This window comes from Anas acuta, chromosome 4 (assembly GCF_963932015.1).
Source record: "Anas acuta chromosome 4, bAnaAcu1.1, whole genome shotgun sequence".
In the NCBI taxonomy this organism is placed as follows: Eukaryota; Metazoa; Chordata; class Aves; order Anseriformes; family Anatidae; genus Anas; species Anas acuta.
The window spans coordinates 13,000,371-13,017,936 of record NC_088982.1 but is presented as its reverse complement, the minus strand read 5'-3'; the positions used below and the strand labels follow the sequence as shown (position 1 = coordinate 13,017,936).

General features: G+C 37.9%; 1 protein-coding gene across 1 annotated transcript in view; it reads left to right on the top strand.

The window, feature by feature from the left end:
- The first annotated feature begins 2,445 nt into the window (after window positions 1-2,445).
- STK32B (serine/threonine kinase 32B) overlaps window positions 2,446-17,566 on the top strand; it is a 172,765-nt gene continuing 157,644 nt past the window's right edge. Inside the window, exon 1 of the mRNA XM_068679900.1 lies at window positions 2,446-2,971. Coding sequence (XP_068536001.1) covers window positions 2,908-2,971 — 64 coding nt within the window. The 5' untranslated portion in view covers window positions 2,446-2,907. The remainder of the gene's footprint in view (window positions 2,972-17,566) is intronic.

Genomic DNA, 17,566 nt, shown 5'->3' with positions numbered 1-17,566 from the left:
TATTCTAGGCTTGATATTACTCATATTGAAATTACTGGAAAATTGCCATTGATTTCCTTGAGTCTTTGCTGGGCCTTGAGCACACATCTGGCCTTGATGCCCTCTGTTCCATTGGACACCATTAAGAAAATAACATTTGATTTAGCTGCAGAAATGCTGATGCTACCAGGAAGCTGGTAAGTGTAGTCCAAACAAATCTTTGTTTGGAACAAAAGCACTGTGGCAGTGAATATATTGTATTGCCTTTAGAACAGCACAATTCTTGTCAATTGATCTTTTTTTGGTGTGTTTTTTATAGCTGACTGTGAAGATAATATCTGTCAATATTCAAGTGCAGGAGTTATACAGGAACATTAAGTTATCAGTAAATAAGTTGTGAATGAATAGCTCATCCATACTTTATTAATATATGTTAATTTTTCACATCTTACATTAACACAGTGTGCTGTTCGTCTTAACTGCCTAGCTATGCTGATGTTTAAACATAAATCAGGAGTTTACACAAACGAAGGGAAAATGGATTGAAAAGCTGTAACAATCCAAATAGGAGTCAAAAAGACATGTCAGTCTAGTAGGAATGACTGACATAATGAACATAATGACTGACATAATGAACAGAGACAACTCACTGCTCTGCAAGTTGTTAGAACTATTTCGGTTCATAGAGGGTCTTGTCATATGAAGTCATGAAAGACGTTTCAGAAGACTCATTAGGTTCTCAGTCCATAAGGAGGATACCTCTTGGATGCTGTTTGGAGTAATTTTTTATGACTTCATATTTTCTGCATGCAAAGCAATCCCAAACTGCTCCTGCTCATACCATGTCTATATTCTATGAATGTGTTTCTCGTGCACAAAATAATCACATGAAAGATTGGGGGTTTACTGGCAAATTAGTTATTCTTCCCTGTATTTGGAATGTCACTTTAAAGTCCTTTCACAAGAATTTAAGCAATTACATTAACAGGATGTAAGCCCTTGGCTCAGTTAGAAGGTAACTCTTAGCAGTTGAAATGTGTTAAACTATAAATGCAGTTCTCCTTTGCTAATGCAAAAGGAAATGGATTAACTTAAAGCACCATGCTGAAAGGCAGTGATTTCTATATGCTACTTCTATCGTCTGCTTGAATGAACATAACCTCAGTAACATGATATTACTTCTGTTTTTTGACTGGATGACTAAAGCTTTGAATGGGTGAGTAATAAACAAAAGAATAACAAAGAGCAAGTGATGCTTTCCAGACAACATTTTAGATGAATAGTTATGGATCAATGTTTTGAAAGCTTCCCTATTTTGCACACACTTTTACATGTAAATAGTGGCAATCCAGATAATTAAGTATGGGATATCAGCTGGTGATACAATCTGTCCATGTCTACTTATGGAAAAATTTCACTAGGTCTGAATTTATCAGCTCTCTGGATTTGTAGATGCTGCAAGCTCTGAGCTCACAGCCACACAGCTCAGGGTCTCACCCACTGCATTCAATTCTAATCAATCTTTCCCTGAAAGGTTACAGCAGGATTATATTGGGTTCAAAGACAGATGATGCAAGTAACACAGGTAGTTAAAATCGTAAGCAGAGAGACTGAAAGTTCCCATACTTTATATAGATTTTTTTTTCCCCCCAAAAAATCAGTTATTCTGAAAGAATGGTGGTAGATACCACAGGAGAACATTAGAGCCTCTTTACTTATTTGTATGAAAATACACGTCATTTGGCTCCTATCACTTTCATCTCTTCACCCATTGTGAAGAAACCAAAAATGCAACAAATGCAACTCCCATTTGGTTTTTATTCTCTGGGTTTATCCTATAGGAACTGCCCAAATTTCAACTTTGATACAATAACAATGTAGATATGCTTTTCACCTGTTTCCCTTTGGCACAAATTTCACAAGAAATCGTTCCTATTCGCCTCAAAAGCTGTGAATGGCAGTAACATTTTCAGAAGCGGGGGCTGGAGGGCTATTTCCCTCTGTAAATACCACCAGCAATTCTTTGCCGGGGGCCTACCGGAGCCGCCGGGCCGGGGAACATCCCGGGGGAATGTCCGGCCGGCAGGTGGCGGTAGGGGGCCGTGCCGAGCCGTGCCGGGCCGGAGCATCCCCGGAGCATCCCTGCAGCCGCCGCTCCCCAAGAGCCGGGGGCTGGTCCCAGGGGAAGGAGAAAGGGAAGGGAAATTTCCTCTCTTTTCCTCATCCCCTTTATGAACTCGGGGAAGTTCGGCCAACCGGCCCCGCTGATACCCCCCCCGCACCCCCCCCAACACACACTTTCCCAATCCTTAGCGGGGAGGGAAAAAAAGATAATCTCGACCCAACGCAGCACCCCACAACCCCCCACCCTCCTCGGGTGCCGGGAGCCCCCAGGTGGCGGTGCTGGTGGTGCTTAGCTCCTCCGCGAGGCACTGATGCCCTCCCTAGCAGGCGGTGCCGCCGGGGCAGCGCAGGGCACGGATGCCGGCCACCCTGCGGGTGGCTTCGCGCTCCCCAGAGGGGGTCTGGGAGGAGAAAAAGCAGAGGGAGGATCCGCGAGGATCCAGGTAGATCCAGCTTTTACCGCTCACCAAAAGGCACCAGCAGCAGGACCTCCGCCTCCTCCCTCCCTCCCTCCTTCCCTCCCTCCTCCCCTAACTCCCTCCCTTCCCTGCCCCTCCGCGATGAGAGCCGGGCCAAGTCCCTGCGAGCCAGCAGCGAGTGCTGCCAGGGGCGCTCGGATAGCTGGCATGTCGCAGGGTGACCGCTAACCCTGCCTACCGAGGCTTCCCCCGGCCGGGCCGGGCCGGGCGGGGACCACGGCGGCGGCGGGCGGACGGACAGACGGACGGGCGGTCGGGCGGTCGGGCAGCTGCCCCGGCCCCGGGGTGCCTGCCGGCGCGCCCCGCGGGATGCTGGCGGCGGGGGATGCGGACTAACATGGGGGGCAGCCACTCCCACAGGGCGCCCGTGTTCGACGAGAACGAGGACGGTGAGTGCGGAGCTGTCCGAGGTACCCCGCCGAGCCCGGGTGCTGCCGGCCTAGGGTTATCCTAGGGGCCGAAGGCAGCATCCTCACCCTCAGCAGGGTGCCGGCAGCCTTCCTCCGGTGAGGCGTTTTGGGTAGATCCTCCAGCGGACTGTTTTCTCCCGGATAAACTCCCTGGGGACGAAGGAGGGAGAACCCACCTTTGTTTAGCCAGTCGCTCTCATTGCGTAGGTTTTTGCTTTTATCCGAGCTAATCCGGAGTCTAGCACGCCGTGCTCGTGTTTTAAACACATGGCAGGTAACTTCATAAACGCGTTTGTGAACTGGAATTGTTTTGGAGATGGATGCCTGCTCTTGTTTTAATTTGTAGTTGAGTCTTTGCCCACCTTCCCTTTCTAAATGGTGGTGTCAGTCACCATACTTCTACAACCACCTTTACTTTCTGAAACTTTTTTTAGCTTGTGCAATTACTTTGAGATCTCCCCCCCTCCCACTCCCCGCTTAGATAATATGTCAGAAGAAAGTGTATCCTGTAAAGTTTTTGGAAAACAATGGGAAAGTTTGCATAAAACATGTTGTCTCTTCACTTCTATGTGTCTCCATGTCATTTTTATATAAAGATTATGTTTATCTGGGATTATGTGACCGTTTCAATTTCAATCATTTTGGCTTTTAAAGCAAAGAAAACACAGAACTTTTAAGAATCAGCTATTTGCATATTATTGTTAGAAATGTTTTTAACATTACTTATGACATATGTGTTGCTGCAGATCTGGACAATTAAGACTTATTTCTGAATATATTCCTTTCAGCATAGTTCCTATTAAATTTTACTGAGAGGTGGTTGTGCCTCAGCAGACTATCACATTGTTTTGCCTTTCTGAGGTTAATAACAACTCAGAAATATTTATGCTCTTCCCTGTAAATTCAGGACATATGGAAACAATTGTATTGTTTTGCTACTGGAGGAAAGATATTAAATGCTTTTAAAGTGTTTAAAAAGGTGAATGCATATTTACTTGGATTTAAAACACAGTTATCATTCCCTAGTGCTTGACAAACCTTGAAGAGGTATTTGGTGAGGTTTGGTTTACAAGACTTCATCATTTGTGTGGAGAATGGGACAGATTGTTCAGTAGTGTTGTACTGTGACGCCATAGCTGTTATTTTCCTGTACTGACATAAAATTTCAGTCATTTACTATAGGTCATGCTATGTAAACAAGTGAGAGAGAAAGAAACCATCCCCTGTTATAAAGTTCTAGTGTTGTAAAATTCTAGTGTTGATCATTTACAATTAGTCGTGTAAATCTTGATGCAGACTGAAAGCAGTGTTAATCTTGTCTAGATACCCTAAGGTAAAAAAAACAGCTATGCCTCCTACCTCCTTTGCCTTTGTATTTTGACTGAGCTGTCTTGAGTTAACAGGTTCTGTGAATTATTACCTCTTTTTTTTTTTTTTTTTTCAATGAGACAAGGCTCTGGTCAGTTTTTGAACAGAATGAACAAAGTTCAATAATGAATTACTACAGAGAAGACTTCCTGCCACTTTGTTCTTTTATCTTCAGGAAAACATTACTGTAGTGCAGCCATTACTAAGACCTAATAAAAACAAGAACATAAAGTATTTATGGATTTCTATTAGGTCATTATTTATTCTTTGCTTGTTCACCACCACCCCCCATTATGAATATTCCTAACATTGTCTCTTTTTGCTTGTAAGATATAATCCTTAGCACAACCATCTAGTACAGAAGAGACCATTGCTTTGGAAAAAACAGCCTATTTTCTATACTACATATGAATTATTATTCAGGATGGATTTTTTCCAAGTGCCTAAATGATATAGGAAAATATCTCCTCTTTTAAAATCCATCTTGCAAGTTTTAGTCCAAAACCAAACAGTATTTCATATTCCCCCTAGCAACTACAAGAGTCATTGTATTTCATGGCATTGGACTTAGTATGAAAATTTCAAAAAACACTGTAGCAAGAGAAACTAGATTTGTTTCTTGAGACAGTATAATTTTGCTCAAGTGACAATACTTACCAATTCAAATAAAACTAGAATAAATGAGTTGTGTGTGAATATGTAGGTATAATAAAAAGCAAGCTATTTAAAGTATTGTGTGCAATGTCACAGCTGCCTCAATGAGAAAAATGAGCAGAAAAAAATATTGTCATTTTCTGTTCATACATAAAACATGTATCCGTCATATGCCAGTGACAGATGTGGAATAAAACATGAAATTTGGAAGAGGCTTAAAACAATTTATTGTCACTTTGTAAATCATAGAAAAAGTTGCATATTCAGTGTACCATTTAACAAAAAAGTATATGGAAATAGTACTCGAAGAGCAGCCTGACAAGCCTGTTCCAGGGTTACCACTCATGCCTTCTGTCTAATCAGGATAGGTGTTGATCCATTGAGTAGAGCTGAAAAATATAAATTGTGTGTAGACTGTGCTTATGATAGACAAAAATAATCCACCCAGAAAGCTGGAAGGCATGCTGGAAGCCATGTTGTTCCCAGTTATCTGTTATACTGTAACCTATCATTATTGTACATTGATCTTTTCAAAGGCCACAAAATACAGCATTTTTAAACTAGCTATATTTGTTCTCTATGTCCTATTTTTGTTAGAAGAATCTTGCAGAACCTCACTCTTCAAATGGGTAGAAACATCTGCTTTCTCGATTAAAAGTATTCTTGACCTATATATAAGATTTATGTTTATTTCATCTTTATTTTTGTTAGCTTAAACAGTTCTTCACCCTCGATGATGACTACTCTGTGTTGACAGACAATAGTAAAAGTCTCCTTTTATTCTTTGTTTTGTAAGAAAACCTCTCCTAGTTTTCTCTTGTTTTTCCCTCTTTTTCATTCTGTGTCCCGCATCTCCATGTACTTGAACTCATCTCAATTACACACAGATAAGCTAAATTATACACAGAATTATGGGCAAGTTTTCACCGGAACCTTGTACTGGAAACAGTATCTCCAGATCTCTACTGGAACTTACTTTCCCAGTATGGCCTAAAACAACATATGCCCTTTGCATGGACATGTCATATGGATAGTTCATGGTCATTGTGAACAATTGGCTGATTAGTACCACGTTCAGTAATTTCCACTGATGAGCTCCAATCTACAGCAGGAATTTTTGGTGTTCCTATGTATATTACCTTGCACTTTGCACTGACGTGGACTAAATTTAGTCAATTTCTCGTATTCAGATTCTCACTGAATCTAACCTCAAATCTTTCCTTGTGATGCTCTGACTGTCTGTTATTTTAATAATGTTTTGTATTATCAAAACTCTCACTAACTCAATAACAGTTTTCAAGTCCACTGAATATTTTGTTGACATATTAAATTGTATCATTTCCAGACCCCATCATCTTTGCTGTTAACCCTCTTCAGCCTGATAATTCTCTTTTCAAAATAACTTTGTGTTTGGTATCTGCTGTCTTGTATTTTGTCAGATAATCCTCATCTTCTTCAGCCTTGCTTATGCTTTCACTCTACTAAAATTCAGAAAAATGAAATCTAAGACACGTGTACCATATACAATATGAGTTTCTCATCAAATAAAAGTATTTTATTAGTCTCATGCATCAACTTTTTGTAGACTCATGCTGATTTTATCTCATTTTTTTTTTCTTCTTAGCCTAGGTTAAAGCACAACAAGAGCTAGGAAAATCCAGTAAACAGAATACTATATTTGCCTAAAATTTACACCCTTGCTAAGAAAGGTCAATGGAAAAAATATGCTTCATTTCTTGATTTTCATTACTGTATAGTTTGGATAGACCATTATGTTTATGTTTGGTGTAGCAGCACCACTACCTCTTTTCAAAGCTAAACGCTTTAATGGGTTGGAATTGCAAGATTTTTTTTTCCCCAGACATTTTAAATTGTCTTCAAGCTAGATACTACACAGTTGTGTACTCAGCTCAGTATGCAGAAAAAAGGAAAACAGTTTCATTTTGATTAATGTTGCTGAAGCAAGAGAAATTTGACTCTCTTTATCTTGAATATTTCCTCATAAAGAAAACAGAACAGCTATCTTCTCCGGAATATGTGTTTCCAGAGGGAAGGAAAAGGAATATATCTTTCCTCAGATTCAGCTCCTGGGAAATAACAGTAAGTTCATAAGAATAGCAATAGAAGGTTGTGAGGAGTATTCACCATTGGTAAATGTTACTTGCAAATATTCAGTAAATATCATGAGTAACAAAAATGTTAGCAATAACCTGGTGAGTCTAAGGAATATCTTTCATGTTAGATCTGCTTGACTGTGCTCTATTAAAACTTTAATGATATTTAACAGTTGAAAGTGAAATAGTAAAAAAGAGTCATTTACTACTAACAAGTAGTAATAACACTTATTTGCCTATGTGATGGTGGAAGATATACAGAGAAGGATAAGAAACAGAAGTGTCAGAATCTAGAAAGTGAACTGATATGGCAGCTGCATTTGTGTTTGACTATTTGGGGCTTAACAAGTCAGTTTTGCTAAAGTGGCTTTTATAAACAAGTGGGCTGAACTTTTTAAAAGCTTGCTTTTATTTCAGAAAAAGTCACTTTACATTTAAAGCAAACATGTATTTCCAAAGAACCTTTCACTAAGCATCCCGAAGCTATAAAGCTTGAACATTCCATTGCAGAGGTCAGTGTGTCATGCTATGCCTCAGTACTATAATCTCATATGAGGGAAATGAGGCTTAGCACCATGCCTTGACTTATTTCTACATGGCCAGTCCATGATTCCCTGTGGTGCTTATGTATGTACTTCAATCAAATGCTGAAGTCCCACTGCCTCCCCTTAGTCATAGGGTTTCATTCTGCTGTAGTGTCATACTTATAGAGCTCAATAGGAATCTTATGTTAGGAACTTTAAATTCTAAATTGTGATTTCAAATTGATTTCAGCCTCTCCTGCTTAGAAAAGCCTTTAGCTTAAATGAAGAATTTTAAGTTGTTGCTGAGTTGCAGAAAAAGTCATTATTAAATGACCAGCTGTTCAAAAGACCATCTTTTACTAGCAGTGTAAAAAAATAGATACATATCCTAACGAAAAGGCTCGCAAATACAGATTCAGGTAGCTAAATTCAGAGCATAATGGCTGAGTTTATATAAAGTACTGTGGAAGCTGAAGATCTATAAAAGTGACACAGGGAAAAAATGACACACAAGGGTTTCACTTGGAACCAATTTAAAGCCATGGTTAAATGTCAAAATGAGTTAGATTCAAAATAGAGTATGCAGTGTCCAGTTACTGTCAGTGATATGACAGAGCTCTTCAGCCTGCCACCATAAAGCTGTAATAGATAATGCATGATACATCTACCTAATAACTGTAAAGAGCCCAAATCACAATATGAACAACATAGTTTTTTTTTTTTCTATTTAATAAGATATAGCCCTACATTACAGTTATGTGTGAAATAAGTCAAAAAAAAGGGTTTAAAATCTAAATAAGGCTTGATATATGGGGTCTGTCCATGCAATTGCTACAGCAGGTTATGTAGCATTTTAATTTGTCCTTTTGAAAGCTGAATATTCCAATTCCCTTTTAGAATTGAATTGGGTAGGAATACATTGTCATTTAAAAATCTTCCATGTCAAAAAATAAAATAATAAAAAAAATAAAAAAAATTAAAGATTAACCACAGATTTTGAAGTCATTGTTTTATGAAAGCGTTTAATAACCAAAATCCAAACCATTTTATTTTTACATTTTGTTTTATGACCATGTTGGATTACGCAATTTTATTTTTTATTTTTTATTTATCAAACTTTAAACTTCAATTCATATAGTACAATATAATTCAGAAAGCCTGATGCTTGTTAGGGCCTCTGTCTTAGATAAAGGTGTTGTGCCAGTCTCTGCTGCTGCTTTTGTAGACTTCCAGAATTTACACAGGTTGTTGGTGTGGCACCTACCTCCGAGAGTGTTACAGAATTTCTTTGCGGCTTGTTATGTAAGAAGTGTGAGTATTTAGGACAGTATTTAGGTAGCATTTATTGATGTATGTGTTATATAGTGTGCCTAGAACTCAGGATATACTTTTGGGGTAACTGAATATAAATAGTTCAAGGCTAACCAAGCCTCAAGATAAGCTTAGAGAATCCAAATCAAGATCAGGACAAAACTCTGAATGTTAAAGGAACTGTGATAAAACAAGATTGCTATCTAAATCAGCACCACTTCTTTTGCAATCACTCCTTTACAAATTCATAAATTATGTCTCCCATATCTGCCCATGGATGACAGTTGCAAGTCCTGCTCCTGCAGCTGTGCTGCTGTGGTGTTCTGTGCCAAAAGAACAGGCTTTCAGAGAGCTGGGTTCTACAGGACTAGAGAAGCTGAAAGGTGAAAGAAGCAGCAGACTGGAAAAATAAATGTTCCCAGACTGGCTTTTAGTTTGCAGGGGACTGAGGGTTGTGGGGGAGAGAACCAACAGTGTAACAGGCTTAGGCACTTGTAATGTCAATTTTATAAGCTTAAAGAATAGCATGAGCTGGAACTAGAAGTTTTAAATTAACCTGAAATTAATACGTAATCAACATTCGAGTATCTCTTTGCTGACTTCTGTGCAAAACTTCAGAAGAAAGCTGTCTTAGGAAAACTTTCTTATGAAGTGAGATTGCCTGTAGAAAAGTATCTGAAAAAGCTTGATTTTCTCACAGACATATGGTGTTTGAATATATGGAGATATAACTCTAGAGTATGACTCTACTCCACAATTTTGTACTCACTCCTAGATGCATTCAAAAGACCAATCTTCTGCCAGGGTAATTGTCAGGCTGGTTGCATTCATTCTTCTGACACCTTTCCATAGGGCAAGCTGAAAAAGGTGTACCTCCTCACAGCAGGCTCTACTGTGACATCCAGTGGGTCATTGGTTGCATTTGGCACAAAAGCAAAAGACTTCCCTGATGTGGGTGTGTGGACATGGCTTACAAAGCCAGCAATAACATGAGAATGCAGTTTCTTGTGAATCTTGAGTACCATATATGGTGGTTTTACTCTGCCGTACAGCTAAACTCCAGCACAAATGTTCTCTTGCTCTCCCTCCTCAAAAGAAGACCAAGAAAATCTTTGGAGAAAAAATGAGGAATTATGATCTTACTCACGAATACTCAAAGAAAATAGGCCTGAATTCCATCCGGATTATCAGGATTATACAGACTGTTCTGAATGTGAGTGTGAGAATGAAGAAGGGAGGGATTTTGCTGGCCGAACACAAGACGCTTACTTTCATCTAGAGTCTTCCTGAAACAACAAGGCTGGGAAAGCATAAACAGAAACCTTCCTGATGCTAACTAAATCTAGTGGGCAGTGGAATCGGTGACCAAGTACTGCAAGGCAGAAAAGAGGAAAAGATTGCCAGGTTCATTTTCGTGGTTCCACAGTATTTTGAAGTAGCTGGAGTGAGCTAATGTTGAGGTGGCAGGGAAGGTGTAGAGGAGAAAAAGATGTTCAATCCACGCAAAACAAAAATTTCTGAGGGTGTATGCAAGAGAAAAGAATGAGAACTTCAAGATCAGATTAGTGGAGCTCAACAGTATTTTACCATGGTGAAAAGGGAGAAATGACAAAGCTCAGCAGAATTACCCAGTGAATTCAGCAGAAAAAGCAGGGATTTCTGGAGGGGATAGACCAGCAGTGTAAGTAGTAAGCAGTGTGCACTGGCCAGTTCAGCTGACCTGATGTCTCTTGAGCAAAATTCTGCTTAATTTCATGAACTAGTTAAGTCAATTACCTTAAGCTACATTACCTAATGCCTAATGTAAGCCTATGTTTAGCTGTTGATGAATTTGCTGATGTATTTCTGAACACTATATACATATGTATACACAAGCTTCCCTAAAACAGGAAAAGGCAAAAGGTCATTATTATATAAAGATCAAAATCTTGTGCTGGCAATAAACACTTTTCCTAACTAAATCTTATCCTAAATTTCCTTTGACTCAATCACATTTTTACAAGTAGAGCAAATAAGGGGTGTTTTCAGAAACAGAATAGGCTAATGTCTGTGTATTTTCCTTTTTTGTTAAAGAAGAACAAAGCTGTCTTGCTGTCTGGGGTTCAATCTCTCATACAGTAACTATTCTGAAGAATTATACTGGCTTTATTTGTCTGCATTTGATGCCAATATTTCTCATAATTACTTCATGAGTAATACTTGTTCATATCACACAATACTTTCAGATGAGTGCCTATGAGGCTCAAGACGCCTATACCATCTCAGTATGCAAGGAGGCTGAGTATTTATAATATGGCTATCAGGACCTAGAGCTGATTCTCTTAATACTGTGTCTCATGGAATATATGATTTCGTTTTAAATTATGAGAATTTAACATTATACTGTATACATTACACCTTATGTGTATACAGTATAACATTATACTGTACATTTCAAGTTCTTAATCTTTATTTTAATATTTTGGAGGATGTAATAGATGGGCTTTTATTGTACTTCCTGTGTACAGAGAGATTTTGGATAGATACTAATACTTTACTCTTATAAAACACAAACAAATTTTCAGAGAAAAGAGGAAAGAAGAAAAGTACCTGTTGCTTCACAGATGAGTACTACCAGTCTTTCCTTTTCACATTCTTTGCTTAACAGAATCTTACAAAAATAAAGAAAGTGCAACACGTTACTTGTTTTCAGGAAAGTCTTAGTGAGTCAACATTATTCTGAAGTGTTCAGCAACAAGGGGCTCTAAGAATATGGTTGTACATATGGTTGTACTTTCATGTCACAGAAATGAGGACTTTCCTCCTTTTATTCCCACACCCATTTTCTACCCCAAGAGCCAGAATTGTTTGCACTGTAATTATCTGATCAGCTGATCAGTCTGACCTTATCTTTATCTTCTATATTTCCACATTGACTCTTCTCAAAGCATGTTTTCTTAAGGAAGTCAAGCAGTCTAAATGAACAAGGTAGGATTTGTAAGGCAATTTAACCATTTTGATTTTAACTGTTGGAAATTAGAACTCTGTAAAAAGCATCCATTAAATCACAGAATCATGGAATATCCCAAGTTGGAAGGGACCCACACCCGCACCACACAGGTGTACCCAAAAATTCATAAAAGTCTGACACCTCTACTTAAATTACCTGGATCTAGAGACTGTCAGCTTTCAGTATTTTCCAATCTGGCCTTCTCTGTCCATCAGGAGATTTAGCAGTATGCACGCATGAATGCTTACTGGATATTGCAGTTTATTGTACTTGTATGCAGTCCATCAAGGTTCTTTTTTCATTTTTGTGTATGTTTAGTTTCTTCTCAGACTCATGGAAGATTCTTTCTATCTATAATCAATGTTTCTTCTACATCCCTTTTCTGTGATCTCTGTCACAAGTCTTGACACAAGACTATTAAATTCTATAAATCTTTTATTCTTAAAAATGTTTTACCCTATTTTCTGACATGCTTATTAAATGCAATATAATCACATAAGTTACTTTCATTTATTCTATAATCAACACAAAGACATTTTCCTTTTAAATTAAAGGAACCCCTCTTAGAATATAATTACACAACATTACTGGAGTTGGTGACAGCCTATTATTCAGGTTTCTAAGGCTTTAATAGTAACTAATCATGGTTGATGAAACTGTAATTTATAATTTATTTCCCAAATTTTATATCCTTGAAAGTGTTTTCTTCATAGTATCATATCATAGAAGTCTGTATTTTATATTTCATTAATCCTTTTCTACAGTTTTTGAAAATATTTGTTTTGTATATATTCTATCAAGTCAACCCTACATTTTTGTTATCTGACTCAAATTTAAATATAAATTAATAATGCACTTTTTAGCCTCCTACTTCTATTTGGCAATATTTTCTCACTTTCTGTCTCCGTCTCTCTCTCTCTTTTTTTTTTTTTTTTTTTTTTTTTTTAATTTCAGTTCTTTGAAGTTTGAAAACTTTTGGATAACTGCTAAAGCTGATATATTTTTCTGTCCTGTCATTTTTAGCTTGGTTTTATACCAAGGAAAATAGAGTGCTAGCTGTGTCAATGTATTACTAACATTATTCCGAATGACTGCTGTATTAAGTAAGAGAAATACATCTACGAGGAAATATACACCAATGGATCACACAAAAATATTTTTATTTTTTATTTTTGTTCCTTACAATTGAAATAATAGTTAGGGAACACCTGCCATTCCTTATTTAAGATCTAAAAACGCAATCTGAGTTAATCCCCCCAGTAATTATTATTTCCTTATGATATTGTTCTGCCTCTCTTGCTGAGCGATAAAAACTATTCTTAGTTTTCATTCACTGTTTCCTGTGATTAGCTATTGCCCTGATAAAACAGAGATGTAATGTAATTGTGAAATTGCCATTATCCTCCTGAGTGTCCTCCATGTCTCTGAAACCAACCTCTGCTTTTCCCTGGATTGCTTTCTCATTATGTTATGTGTTTATGTCTTTTGGGGTTAGGTTTAGATAAATCTGTTCAATCTGTAAAGCCTGAAAACTCTTTTGGAACAATACTGCACCTTAAGCACTGTGATTTGCTACAAAAGACTTGAAGTCAAAGAACAAACTAATCAAAAGATTCTTTCTAAGAAGTAGGAAAAAGTTATTATTTTATGCTCAGCTACACATTTGTTTTGCCTATGATAGATTTGGATATAATGCGAGGAAAAGTCACCACTAAGTGCTGTAAGATTTTGCTAGCAAACAGTCAGAGAATAGCGAACTTTCTTCTGATGATCCAAACTTTCATTAGGGAAGCCCCTGTTCTTGTAGAGTTAGGGAGTTTTGTACTGATGAACCAGAGAAGAGAGCAGCTCGAAAGTAGTTGAAGGTGCCTGTAGACATTGGCTGTGGGAGACAGGACATGCAAGTGGAGCTGGTCTGGTGGTCACGCAAATTCTTGTTGTCACTAGGATTACATCTTCCCTCTGAATGGCTTTTCACAAGGCTTTTCTGGGAGTTTATGTCTTCTTCTTAGAAAAGTTTAACTAATATATGACAGTGAAGAAATACCAAGTTTTCAGTGGTTTTGAGCACTTATATTGAGTACTGCCCTGACTTCAGACCTTTGGTTCTCCTAAGCCAGGAGTCATCAGTCTATTTTACAGGTATTGAAGGGAGAACAGTCACAGGTTTTAAGTCACAGAATCACAGAACTGTAGGGGTTGGAAGTGACCTCGAAAGATCATCAGGTCCAACCCCCCCCCCGCCAAAGCAGGTTCCTCAGAGCAGGCTGCCCAGGTCCAGACAGGCCTTGAATATCTCCAGAGAAGGAGACTCCACAACCTCCCAATGCTCTGTCACCCTCACTGTGAAAAAGTTCTTTTGCATGTCAGTGCGGAACTTCCTGTGCTCTAACTTACAGCCATTGCCTCTTGTCTTATCCCCACAAACCACTGAGAAGAGGTTGGCTACATCCTTCTGTCCCCCACCCCTCAGATATTTATATACATTGAGGAGATTCCCCTCATCAAATAGGGGATCAAAAAAAAAATCAAAATACTTGAATAGAAAGCCACACTTTCAGTATAGACATTGTCTCTTAGAAAGAAAAGATACTGCTTGTGGCATTCAGTTTTCTCACTGTTTCCAGTGAGATGTGGAGAATTTTGAATGTTTCCCTGGGCATAAAAATGCTAATGAACAGCTACAGGATGTGCTCTCAGCCTCCTAGCCTCTCTCTGCTGGGTAGATCATACATATCTTTTGATCCACAGACATATATGGATCAACAGCATCCTAATGTTTCAAGTGACAGGATATCCTGGATGTTGCAAAGAACATCCTGTTGTGCTACATTCTAATTTAGAAAAGAAAAATACAGCCCAGCAGACCACCTGGGAAAGATTTGCTCTCTATAGGTACCTTAAAGGAGGCTGTAGCGAGGTGGGGATTGATCTATTCTCCCATGTGCCTGGCAACAGGACGAGGGGGAATGGGCTAAAGTTGCACCAGGGGAGGTTTAGGTTGGATATTAGGAAAAACTTCTTTACTGAAAGGGTTGTTAGGCATTGGAATGGGCAATGGGCTGCCTAGGGAAATGGTTGAGTCACCATCCCTGGAGGTCTTTAAAAGACGTTTAGACGTAGAGCTTAGTGATATGGTTTATGGAGGACTGGTTAGTGTTAGGTCATAGGTTGGACTAGGTGATCTTGGAGGTCTCTTCCAACCTAGACGATTCTGATTCTGTGATTGCTGATTACTATCATACATGATGTATTTCTTATAGTCTCTAATGATTTTAAGCTGATTTCCTGACCTTTTTCCATCTGTGGTTGTTGATTAAAATAGCCAAAAGAAAGAAAGAAACAAACAAACAAAAAAGGATAGACCTGGTGGTGAGAAATAAACTTTTTTTTTTGTTTGCTATTCTGAAAGTTTTTCTTTTTGAAATGTGAAGAAAGCGAGAGTGTTTAATATTCTTTTTATAAACAGCCCAACGAAACTCTGATCTACCAATTTACCATATTATCCCAGTTAAGAAAATATAGATACAGATACATGTATATTTATAGATCTTTCTCTTTCCATAGATTTTTTTTTTTTATATGTACATTTCACTCGTCAAAACAAACCCGGTGTACATGGCAGGGAACACTAGAAATGAGTTACCAATATTCATTATTTTCATCTAACATCTATAATTAAACTTATTTGAGATTCTATTTCTGTGTTTATACAGAATTAGTATGAGCACACAATAGCACCAAATGTTTCAGGCATTAAGATTAACAAACCTTCTGCTGCATTGAACAATTTTATCTTCTGCAGTTTGTTATTTGTTTGTGCTTTGCAGTTGTTAAAATTAGAAGTTATGTTCTTTCCATTAATATCTGTTAGCTACACACCCTCTAGATTAAATTAATCTTTTTATTCATTCCTTTTGTGTGGTGATATAAGGTAAGTCTTTATAAGTTAAGTTGTGACTTAAAGAAGCAAATGAGTTTCTACTGTTACTGTGTACCCCCAGACATAAATCTGGGAACCATGTCTGGTCTGAAGTCCTCCTCCCCTCAGTCACCCCTGTGCCAGCTGACATGGAGCCTATGAGCAGAGATGGGGTGAATTTGTTCTGTTTTGTTTTGTTTTGTCAGTTTTGTCTTGTTTGTTTTGTGAGATTTTATGCTTACATTAAATCTTTCATGTACCAGTGGATAAATCAGACAAAGACAAAGACAATTTTCTTACTCATATTTACTGTTTTCAACAGTGCTTGGGTATATCAGCTTTGGTATAATTGCTTGTGGTGTGTAAATAAGCATATTTTTATTAGGCTGGAACTATCTTAGTTTCTCCGCTGGAAGGATTCCCCAGAGGTAGGTAGAGAAATGATGAGAGAATAAATAATGAGCTTGAAATAAAAAACTGTTACATTTAGGTGGCCACTGAATGGCAAGTAAACCATCTTTTTTAGTCTCAGTACCAAAACCACCAATTCTATCATTAAATATTTACCTGTAAACCTTGAGATGAAGGAAGTTGAGTTGCACTGAAATTCTGCAGTTTCTTTATGAATTAAACATAGCTGTTACCATCATGACTTTTTTTTTTCCCTTTCTATGCACCCTGAAGGAAAAAGTTACAAAAAATGAAATATCAAAATAGAAAAGAAAAAAAAAAGTGTTTTAATGCTAACTAATAATTCAGGTTGTTGCTTCAACTGAAGTTGGGAAAAATTGATCACGTTGGAACACTGATTCAAAGTCAACAAGTTTTATCTTGAACATGTAGATAAAACAAACAAACAAACAAACAAACACAAAACAAAACAAACAAACAAAAAAATGCTTTGGGAGTCCCACAGGAGATTATATTCCAAAACAGCAAGCAAAGTGAAGTGATTCTTATGAAATTAAATTATTCATAAAATGAAATAGTAAGAATACTAGCAATAATATAATAAACAATAGTAATAGTAGTAGCAGTAGTAGTAATAATAATAATAATAGTAATAATATGTCTTTTCAACTCCAGATCATTTCAAAAACCAAAACTGTAAAGATAGAATCAGGTCAGTTTCCCTGGAACCTCGGAGGTTTGGCCTTGAGGTTCCATCCCTAAAATGGATTTTATTTTTGTTTAGAAGTACAGTTTAGTTTTAAATATTTATGAGACCTATACTACAAGTAATATACAGCTCAAGTGTTAATTTATATAGTGAAAAACATTTCATTGCACAACATAGTGGATGATGATGGGCTAATGGGTGGGGTTAATGGAGGAGATTGCCCCCTTAAAAGTCAATTAAAATTTGGTTGGTATAAGAGATGTCTGTGGTATTGTAAGGTTCTTCTTTGTGTCCATGCACAAAGTACTCTAAATTTTCTTTAATTCTTCCATATGGGAGCACCAACACTTAATTGTACTCATTATATGTGCTGTTAATTTAAATAAAGACTGACCTTTTCCATAATGAGAGATGATTTTTCCTGTTTCCAGTCCCCGTTCTATCCTCAGTTACTGTTGTGCAGCCTTGCTACCTGCAGTTAGATGTCATTACTGTAAAACCATTGCCCAGACTAGAAATGGCACTGCACAGCAGGAGCAGCCAGGGGTGGTGGCCTCAATGCAGGTGTGGCC